This window comes from Benincasa hispida, chromosome 8, assembly GCF_009727055.1.
Source record: "Benincasa hispida cultivar B227 chromosome 8, ASM972705v1, whole genome shotgun sequence".
Lineage (NCBI taxonomy): Eukaryota > Viridiplantae > Streptophyta > Magnoliopsida > Cucurbitales > Cucurbitaceae > Benincasa > Benincasa hispida.
Genome location: NC_052356.1, coordinates 58,328,433 through 58,339,979, shown reverse-complemented (window position 1 = coordinate 58,339,979; position 11,547 = coordinate 58,328,433). Strand labels below are relative to the sequence as shown.

General features: G+C 36.1%; 1 protein-coding gene across 1 annotated transcript; it reads left to right on the top strand.

Moving 5' to 3' along the window:
* The first annotated feature begins 6,091 nt into the window (after positions 1-6,091).
* Positions 6,092-6,628, top strand: LOC120084161 (secreted RxLR effector protein 161-like). Its single transcript, XM_039040056.1, has one exon. It carries the CDS (start codon positions 6,092-6,094, stop codon positions 6,626-6,628), a length of 537 nt encoding a protein of 178 aa, XP_038895984.1.
* The last annotated feature ends 4,919 nt before the right edge of the window (positions 6,629-11,547 follow it).

The window sequence follows — 11,547 nt, the reverse complement described above, 5'->3', positions numbered from 1 at the left end:
TATATGATGTTTATGATAATTAAATATATATACGTTAAATTGGACTTAATGTATAAATAGTTATTTAATTAATGTGCACATTAAATAAGTGTTATTTAATTGTACTAATTAATTAAATGAGTGTTATTTAATTAATTAACTGTGAAAAAGGGAAATAGAAAAAGGTTTAGGAAAAGGGCTTGGCCTTTCTCTATATAAAGACCTCCCTACGGCCCTTTTGGGAGACACTGACATAGACACTAACAATACACAACACACGTGTTATTGTGCAAAATTTTCTCTAAGCCATAAATTGAATCCTCTTTACTCTCAAAACCCCTTTTTCTCCTCTCCCTCTCCCAATAGTTGGATACCACCTATCCCTCTATTGGAATCCTAGAGAATAACGAGATTACACTCGTGGTAGTGTTCAAGATTGTTCAAGAAATCGTTCGTGATCAAGATCGTTGGAGGAGTCGTTCGTTGGAACTTAAAGAGGATCGTTCGTGAAGCTTGGGAATCTAGAAAGGTAAGAATGGTTCTAATCTTTTTCCCTAAAGCATGCTATATTATATATTTATATTATTTTTTAGTATACTTAATCTATTTATGTAAAAATTGAATAGCAGGATGCAAGGCGTGCACAACGTTTCTGTGTGGGATTCGATCCCTTTAATTGGTATCAGAGCCAATTTCTTGCACCCACGTTTTTCATATTTTTCGAAACAAAATCAGTTTAGAGGTGGAATTAATATTCAGCTTTTGGAATGTTTGGATTTCAGTTTGCAAGATTAGATGTTTTTTATTTTGGGACATAGATTACTTTTAATTTGATTAAATTGTAAGGGTCAGTTGTATTTTTTTGTGCAATTTAATTCTTGCTTCAAGTTTGTAAGTCCGTGTCGATCGAAAGAGCAATGGTTGCTGAAGAAATCGGGAAGAAACGAAAGTTTTTGGGGCAAGTTCGGAGCCAAAAACGATGTGAACAGCAACATTCTGTCATTCAGTGTCGCCACAATACTATTGCAGCATTGAACCGCTGAAAGGCAGAAGCGACGCGAAGCAGTCATAGCGTTGCAATGCTCCAAGTTTCGAAAAGTCCTGGTGATGCATGCGAGGATGGTTCAGCTGCAGTTATTTTGACCTAATTCCCTTTGTATTATTTAATTAAATTAATGTAATAGTTATATTGATTTAATCAATTAATTTTACATTAGGGTGCCAAAATGGGTCCAATTTTTGCTATTTAAATTAATTTAATTATTCATTAGATGAATGTTTAAATTAATCTTTGGATTCATATTACATATTGTATGTCATATAGATTCAAAAATACCCATCTTAGGATAAACATGTACATGCATCATAAATAAATATAAAAGGTTATATTTTATAGATGCATGCTTAAATTACCATGCTATGCATCATGATATAAGTGTTATGTTAGTGATGTATGATTAACTTAAGCATGTCCATGCATCATACTATATATTAAAATTGTTATAATAAATAGTGGAATGATGTATGTGATTGCTTGTTTTTCATGTATGATTTATATTAGTGTTATATTTATCAAATGAAAATGGAATTTGCATTGAGCGTAACAATACTTAGATAAATATTGTATTTAATCAATGTGTTTAGATGCAAATTTGGAGGTTTTATAAAGCATTAAAATATAAGTGTTATAGTTTTAATGAGATAGTTTAAAATCTATAATCAAGAATTGCATGCAAACATAGGTCCAAATTAATCTTAAATAGTTTAAAATTATTCAAACTAGACATGTTTTTTTTTAATGTGTTAGGAATAGGTTAATCTTTTTAATTTGTTTTAATAGAATTAAAATGAATTTAATTAAAAGATTAAATTTATAAAATAATTTTCCATAAGGGACCTTTGTCTAAGGAAGGTTTTGTCTAGGAGGGGGTATTTAAGTTGACGAAAGCGGAACACCTCCACATGGAAGGTGAATGTTATTACAAATGATAAAAAACCACTTCAAGGTTATTAGAAATTAGTTATACAAGCTGTCTTTATATACATCTGTAATTTCTTGTACATGTAAGAGAGTGAAAAAGAAAATTTGAGAGATCAAGATAGCTAACTACTTATCTTGTAAGTTCTTGTTGTAACTCCCCGATCAGAAATCATCAGCTTCTCCATGAACGTAAGCTTTCTTTTGGCCAAACCACATAAAAACTCTTGATGTTCTTCTTCCTTTATCTTCTTAATCTTCTATCGTGTACCTCATCATCTTCATCATTTAGACAAATACTCTGCAGCACCTTCATTATCTAGACGATCCTCGGCAGAACCTTCATCATCTAGACAAATCTTACCTCATCGTCTAGAAAAATCTTACCTCATCGTCTAGACGAATCATGGCTATACCTCAATCATCTAGACGAATCTCACCTTCATCGTCTAGACGAATCTCACCTTCATCGTCTAGACGAATCTCACCTTCATCGTCTAGACGAAGACCAGCAACATCTCCCTCTAGTTTTCCTTCTCTTCTCTCTCGATTTTCATTTGCAACAAAGAAAAGAAAGGGTTAGTCATTGAAGTATCTCCAATTTTCCTGAGTGCTTGAAGTAAATCTCGGCCATCAAAATGTAGGGTGAAGATCGTTCTTTATGTGGATTGTGCTTTTAGCACACGGTTTTGTTCAAGTGCAATTTCCATCAGTAGTCTTGGTTTTCAATTTCGAGCCAAGCTTTTAACTAAGCCCATTAATACTTGTTTTCAAGACAACAGTGTTTCATATAGCCCATCAAGCCTATCAAGCCGAACAAGTGGTATCAGAGCCTGCAAGAAAACTTTAAGATTAGTCAAGATTCTAAAGAAGCAAAATCTTGAAGCTTTCGAACAGAATTTGAAGCAAAATGGAAATAACAAGATATGATATTGAAAAGTTTGATGGGAAAGGAGACTTTGGGTTGTGGAAAGCCAAGATCAAAGCCATTTTGGGGCAACAAAGGGCTCATAAGGCCCTTGAGAATCCAACCAAGCTGCCAACTACTGCAACAGAAGAAGAAAAGGAGAACATGGAGCTAATTGCTCATGGCACACTTATTCTTAATTTTTCAGACAGTATTTTAAAACAAGTGATCGACCAAGAGACAACATTCAAGATGTGGAGTAAGCTGAATGAGCTTTATGAGACTAAGAATCTGCCCGACAAACTTTTCCTAAGGGAAAGGTTTTTCACCTTCAAAATGAGTTCTTCGAAATCCTTGACAGAAAACTTAGATGACTTCAAAAGGATTACTACTGAATTCAAGACTCAAGGAGAAGAGATTGGGGTAGATAATGAAGCCTTTATGCTTCTTAACTCACTGTCGGATTCCTATAAGGATGTAAAGACTGCCCTAAAATATGGTAGAGACTCTCTAACTACTTATATTAACATTTTAGCCCATAAAATCGGAGAGATAGAGCTCCTAACCAGTAAGGAAGATAAGCCCAGTGCTGAGGGTTTATTTGTTAAGGGTGAGTCTAAAAAGAATAATAAGGAAAAGGGGAAACAAAGTTCAACAAAATAGGGTAAGGAAACACCAAGGTTAGATGTAAATATTGCAAAAAGCTAGGACATCTAATCAAGGATTTCAGAACATTAAAGTGGAAAAATGAGCAGAAGAACAAGCAACCACAACCTCAACAAAAAGTCCAATAAAATCAATCAGGTGAAGCCTCGGTTTGTGAGGATACTTATTTCTATTCAGATGCTTTAGCTTCATCAAATTGGAAGGCAGATGAAGAATCTAATAAGAACCTAGATTGGGTTCTAGACTCAGGGTGTTCTTTTCATATGACACCTCACAAAGACTAGTTCAGCACATATAGAGAGTTGGATGGAGGCTCTGTCTACATGGGTAATAATAACTCATGTCCAATGGTTGGTATTGGTTCTGTATCACTCAAACTTGAAGATGGATCAGTCAAACTATTGAGAAATGTCAGAAATGAGCCTAAGTTGAAGAGAAATCTGATTTCACTAGGCATGCTTGATTCTATTGGCTGTGAATACAGAGGAAAGGAAGGCTACTGTGAAGTTTTGAAAAATAGTAAGCCTATTCTCAGAGGGGTCAATATTAATGGTGTCTATGTTGTTTAAGGAGTTCAGAAAATGCATTCAGCTTTGGTTGTAATTCAGAAGCAGCCTACTGAAGGAGATCTTTGGCACAAAATACCCTCACACATGAGTGCCAAAGGTCTACAAGCTCTTGCTAATCAGGGAATTCTACCTAAGGGAATTCATCAAAGCTTATACTTCTGTGAACACTGTGTGATAGGCAAGGCTACGAGTCAGAGTTCTGTAAAGGCTCAGCATACAACCAAGGCCATCCTTGACTATGTTCATTCGGACCTATGGGCTCCCTCACCTTTCCAATCCTTAAGTAGAGCCAGGTAATTCTTAACCTTTGTGGATGATTATTCTAGAAAATGTTGGATATATTTCCTTAAATCTAAGGACTTAGTATTTGATAAGTTCAAAGAATGGAAGATTATGGTTGAAAAATTGTCTAACAGTCAAATTAAGTGTCTACGAACTGTCAATGGGCTTGAGTACTGTGCATAAGAGTTTAATGTTTTTTGTAGACAGCATGGTATTACTAGACACAAGACTGTTAGGTATACATCTGAGCAAAATGAGGTGGCAGAAAGATTGAATAGAACTATTATGGAAAGAGTAAGAAGCCTACTGTCAGATGCAATACTTCCTGAAAAATTTGGGCTGAAGCAGCTTCATATACTGTCTATACCCTAAATAGATGCCCTCATGCATCTCTTAACCTTCTAACTCCTGAAGAAAGGTGGACCAAACAACCTCCTAGTCTAAATAATCTAAGGGTGTTTGGTTGCACTGGTTTTGTCCATCAAAACAAGGAAAAATTAGCCACCCGAGCTGTGAAATATATGTTTTTGGGTTTCACAGAAGGAGTAAAGGGGTTTAAAATGTGGCACCCTACAAAGAAGAGATGTATTACAAGTAGAGATGTTGTTTTAGGGAGGATGAGATGTTTATGCAAGGATCTACATCTAATGTTACAGCACCTTACATGAAGAATGATAAAATTGAGGTGTCGCAATTTCTCAACCCTAGCTCTGATCCTTCAAGCTCAGAATCATCTTTTGATCAACTACTTCATCTTGAAGAAGAAGTAGAAGATGCCATTTCTGATCCAGAGCAAGAAGAACCAGATTTGAGGGGGTACAGCCTAACTAGAGATAGGAAAAGAAGAACTATTGTGCCACCTTCAAGATATGATGACTACTTAGCTCTAAATGCTTCAAATTTATATAATGATGCAGAACCCTCAACTTTTGAAGAAGCAGTGAGTTGTCCTAAAGCTAAGTTGTGGATAGAAGCAATGAATGAAGAAGTTGATTCACTAGTTAGAAATAACACTTGGGAGTTGACACATTTGCCAAAGGTTGCAAACCAATTGTATCCAAATGGGTGTGTAAATTGAAAGAGGGATTCCCTAATGATCAAGGACCTAGATATAAAGCTAGGTTGGTAGCTAAGGGTTTTACTCAAAGACCAGGTGTTTATTTCAATGAGATATTTTCTCTAGTGGTCAAGCAAACTTCTATCAAACTATTATTGTCTATTGTGGCTCAGAATAATCTAGAGCTGGAGCAACTTGATGTTAAAATAGCTTTTCTACATGGCTTCCTAGAAGAAGTTATCTACATGAGCCAACCTAAGGGGTATGATGTCAGAGGGAAAGAAGACCATGTTTTCCTACTTAAAAGGTCTATCTATGGCCTTTAAACGGTCCCCTAAGTGCTGGAATAGGAGATTCAGTGACTTTATGCAGAAGAATGGCTTTAATAAGAGTTCCTATGACAGCTGTGTTTACATAAACACTGATACCTACACTCATCCTATGTATTTGTTACTCTATGTGGATGACATACTATTATCAGGAGCAACTATGCAAGAATTAAATAAAGTCAAAGATCTACTCAAGTCAGAATTTGAAAAGACGTGGGAAATGCAAAGAGAATACTTGGCATTGATATAATTAAAAACAAAAAATCAAACATTCTCAACATTGATCAGTCACAATATTGTCAGAAATTTCTTAAAGAATATCATATGACAGAGGCTAAATCAGTTTGTACTCCTATTGCTAATCATTTCAAACTCTCAGCAGAGAATTCACCTAAAGAATCTGACATTGAATATCAGAAGGTAATGTCAACTATCCCCTATTCCCAAGTTGTAGGAAGCCTAATGTATCTAATGGTGTCTACAAGGCTAGATATTGCTTATGCTACTAGTCTGGTAAGTAGATATATGGCTAATCCGGGTAAGAGGCACTGGGAGGCAACTAAGTGGATAATGAGATACCTTAAAGGCACTACAAGTGCTAAACTAATGTATCAACAGCTTCCAAACAGAGAACCAAAACTAATTGGGTATGTTGACTCTGACTATGCTGGAGACCTAGACAAGAGAAGATCCTTATCAGGCTATATCTTCCTATATGGAAGGTGTGTTCTAAGCCGGAAGGCTACATTGCAATCAATAGTAGCCCTTTCTACTACTGAGAGAGAGTTTATTGCTCTTTCAGAAGCAGTAAAAGAGGGTTTATGGCTGAAGGGTCTTCTAAGTGATTTCGGGATCAAATAGAATACAGTAAAAAAAATTTGTGACAAAGCATACACAGTATCACAACAGAACACAACATATAGATGTTAAATATCATTTCATTCGAGAACAGATTGAAGCAAAACAAATAAAAGTGTTGAAAGTTCATACATTAGAGAATGCCTCTGATATGTTGACAAAGACTGTCACTCAACTCAAACTTAAGAAATTCCTCGATATTGTAGGGTTTGAGTTGAGAGACAAAGGTTAAAAGAAGAAGAGATTCAGTACAAAGAAGTTGAAAAAACACTTGAAGTTTTCTTTCAAGGTGGAGATTGTTATTACAAGTGATGAAAAAAAAAACTTCAAGGTTGTTAGAAATTAGTTATACAAGTTGTCTTTATATACATCTATAATTTCTTGAACATGTAAGAGAGTGAAAAAGAAAATTTGAGAGATCAAGATAGCTAACTACTTATCTTGTAAGTTCTTGTTGTAACTCCCCGATCAGAAATCATCAGCTTCTCCGTGGACGTAGGCTTTCTTTTGGCCGAACCACGTAAAAACTCTTGGTGTTCTTCTTCCTTTATCTTCTTAATCTTCTATCGTGTACCTCAGCACCTTCATCATTTAGACAAATACTCGGCAGCACCTTCATCGTCTAGACGATCCTCGACAGAAACTTCATCGTCTAAACGAATCACGATTATACCTCAATTGTCTAGACGAATCTCACTTTCATCGTCTAGACGAAGACCAACATTATCTCCCTCTAGTTTTCCCTCTCTTCTCTCTCGGTTTTCTTCTGCAAAAAAGAAAAGAAAGGGTTACTCATTGAAGTGTTTGCAATTTTCCTGAGTACTTGATGTAAATCTCAGCGATCAAAGTGTAGGGTGAAGATGTTTCTTCACGTGGATTGTGCTTTTAGCACACGAGTTTGTTCAAGTGCAATTTCCATCAGTGGTTTTGGTTTTCAATTTCAGGCCAGACTTTTAACTAAGCCCATTAATACTTGTTTCCAAGACAGCAGCGTTTCATATAGCCCATCAAGCCTATCAAGGCCAACCGTGAATTTGGAAAATATTTTATTAGCATGCAATAAATGATTGATTTTATTACAAGAGTTTAATAAATGAAATTAAGTATTGTTAAATTATTCAATATAAATGTTATATTGAGAAAATTTAAAATGAGTCAGATAAATTCATTAACCGGGTTCTAACTAAGTATAATAAAATCCTAAAAATATTAGAATACTTTAGTGGGAGAATATTCTTATATGTGATATATCAAATTTCAGTTCTCATGTCCCTAAGAGTTCACACTATGAGATTCATGCTTGATTTCGTGTCGCCTTGGGCGCAACCTCCTTCGGAAAGTGTTTGTATGAGTTAATAATAAGGTGAATAAGGAAAGTGTTCATAGTAAGTGTGAAAGGGACGCGTATCAACGTATCCTACGATCTCCTCCATTAGGTTGCACTGTGAGATTCCTATGGTCCATCTACATGTCATTCTAGAGCAACCATCCCTTCAGAGGGCCTGATCATAGGGGTTGAAACAATGCAAATTCTAGAAATAGATAGGGTTTCTTAGGTTAATCTTCAATAGTCATCTTTCCCTTCGGTAGCCTGTTGAAGCGTACCTTTGAGATCCCAAATGGGAGGGTCACACTTATGGGATAAATTAAGTTAGTTAATGAATCCGTGACCGAAACAACGATAGCTAAAAACTATAGAAATAAGAGTTATTCTAATGTTAGTGTTGGCCAAGATTGTCTCGATTCAGGGGAGGAGTAGTTGATCATCCTTCAGTGGCTGTTGCTCTAAGTCTGTGAAGTATCGTTGCAGAAACGAAAATCAATATTTTAATTAGGGTTCTATGATATGTTTTTGCTAAATTGATTGGATTATTAAGTAATGGATTATGACAAATATAACTAATACGGTCAATTGATTATTGTATGTTTCAGCATTTCTTCTATACTCATATCTTTACTTAAAAATGAGAAATTAATCGGTGAAAACTATGCGACATGGAAATCTAACCTGAATATGATTCTGGTTATTAATGATCTGCGCCATGTCTTGATGGAGGAATGTCCTCTAGTCCTCGCTCAAAATGCATCCCAAGCGTTAAAGGATGCTTATGACCGTTGGACGAAGGTCAATGATAAGGCCCGAGTCTACATCTTGTTATGTTTGACATTCTTACCAAGAAGCATGAGGCCATGATGTCTGCACATCAGATCATGGAGTTCCTCCAGGAGATGTTTGGACAATCGTCTGTTCAGACCCGACACGAGGCCCTCAAGTACATTTATAATATGCACATGAAAGAAAGCCAATCAATGAGAGAACATGTTCTCGACCTGATGGTCCATTTCAATGTCACCGAAATGAAAGGTACATTCATAAACGAGCAGAGTCAGGTGTCCTTTATTTTGGAATATCTTTCGAAGAGTTTTCTTTAGTTTCACAACAATGCAGTAATGAACAAGATACAGTATAATCTCACTACCCTTCTAAACGAGTTACATACTTTTTCAGTCTCTTATGAAAGATAAGGGACAAGTAGTAGGAGAGGAAAATGTTGCCCTTTCCAAAAAGTTTCATAAGGGTTCATCCTTTAGAACTAAGTTTGTTCCTTCAACTTCTGGTACTAAGAAGATCTAGAAAAAAAAAAAAGAGGGAAGGGGAAGGCTCCCGCTGCTGGAAAAAGCAAGGGAAAAGTTAAGGCTGACAAGGGTAAATACTTCCACTATAATGTGGATGGTCACAAGAACACAATTGCCCAAAGTACATTGATAAGAAGAAGAAAAAGAAGTTCCTTTCAGCAGCTAGAAGATGGTGAAATGATGCTCTAGGTTGGAACAGGAGACGCCATTTTAGCTCGTGTAGTCTGAGTTGTTGAGTTGTCTTTTGGAAATAGATTTTTGTTTTTAGAAAACTTATACATTATTCCTAAGATGAAAAGGAACCTTGAGTCTATTTCTTGTTTAATTGAACAATCATACTAAGTTTCTTTTAATTCAAATGAAGCATCATTATGAAAAATTGTGTGATTATTTTTTCAACTAAACTAGAAGACAACTTATATGTGTTAAGACCAACTGAATCAAAAACATTTTTAAATCATGAAATGCTTAAAACTGCTAATACTCAAACTAAAAGGTGAAGAATTTCCAAGTAACAATGATACATACCTTTGGCATTTGAGATTAGGCCACATAAATCGCGATAGGATCGAGAGATTGGTAAAGAATGGACTTCTAAGCAAGTTAGAAGATGATTCATTACCTCCATGTGAATCTTGCTCTAAGAAAAAATGACTAAAAGACCTTTCAGTGTAAAAGGTTATAGAGCCAAAGAGCCCTTAGAGCTCATATATTCGGATCTTTGTGGTCCAGTGAATGTAAAGACTAGAGAAGGCTACGAATACTTCATCTCTTTTATAGATGATTATTCAAGGTGTGGTTACTTATACCTAATGGAACATATCTGAAGCCTTTAAAAATTTTGAAGAGTATAAGGTTGAAGTTGAAAACCTATTAGGTAAAACAATTAAAACACTTCGAGCTGATTGGGATGGAGAGTACATAGATTTAGAATTCCAGGACTATTTGATAGAACATTGAATTCAATCCCAACTCTCAGCACCTGGTACACCTCAACAAAACAGTGTATCAGAAAGGAGAAATAGAACCTTAAAAATATGGTTCGTTCCATGATGACCTATGTTCAATTGCCTTACTCGTTTTTGGAGCATATAGTAGAGGTTGCAGTTCACATCTTGAACAATGTTCCCTCGAAGAGTGTTTCTAAAGCACCTTTCAAGTTATGGAGGGGGCATAAATCGAGTTTACGTTAGTTCATAATCTGGGGTTGTCTTCCACATGTGTTAGTGACAAATCTTAAGAAGTTGAAACTTCGTTCAAGATTATGCCAATTTATTGGTTACCCTAAGGAGACAAAAGGTGCTCTGTTCTATGACCCTCAAGAAAATAAAGTGTTTATATCGACAAATGCTACATTTTTAGAGGAAGACCAAATGAGAGATCATAAACCACGTAGCAAAGTAGTATTAAATGAAGCTGCTGAAGAATCAACAAGGGTTGTTGATGAAGCTGGTTCTTCATCAAGAGTTAATGAAAGAGTCAGTGCTTCAGGTCAGTCTCGTCCTTCTCAATTGTTGAGAGAGCCTCGACGTAGTGGAAGGGTTATGATACAACTTGATCGTCACTTAGGTTTAACAAAAACTCAAGTTGACATACCAGATGATGGTGTTGAGGATCCATTGTTCTATAAACAAGCAATGAATGACGTAGACAAGGGCTTGTTGGGGTTGATGCCTATTAGCTCTAAAAAAGAGCTAAGTTTATGACTTTAACTTTACTATTTTTGGGTAATTCTTATGTCTATTTATCTTATTTTGTAGGAGAATTGATCCCATGGAGCAAGTACATTCCAAAGAAGAAGAATCAAGTAAAAAGGATAGAAAATCAAGAGTCGAGTGCACCTAACTTAGCTGAGTTGACAAAAGACCAATCTGCCCTGTTTCAGCATTGCAACGCTTATCAATAGCCTAAGTCCAATGCTCACTCGACGCTTGAAGGCAATAAGGTGGTGTGCAGGGTAACGTCGCAACGCTACTCCTGAGTGTGGATTGCAACACTTTGAAGTTTTAATTTTGATAAGGCACTATCATGATGTCACCCCGACGTCCCAACTCAATGCTGAATGACAGAATGGTCAGCATTGCAACGTTCACCCTAAGTGTTGTGATGCTACGAACTTTAACAGACTTTCTCCATCCATGCACGTATAACCGAGCGTCGGGCCACCGCTCCAAAAATTCCTCAACACTTTGCATAATGTCGCCACAGTGTTGCAACGCTCTCTCTAGGTTACGACGCTGCAACAAACATATAAATATGTCTTCTTGGTTCCAACACAAGGTATG

Bases quoted from the DNA above. Each gene is read 5' to 3' on its own strand.
- LOC120084161 (XM_039040056.1), top strand. From the start codon at position 6,092: ATGACAGAGGCTAAATCAGTTTGTACTCCTATTGCTAATCATTTCAAA.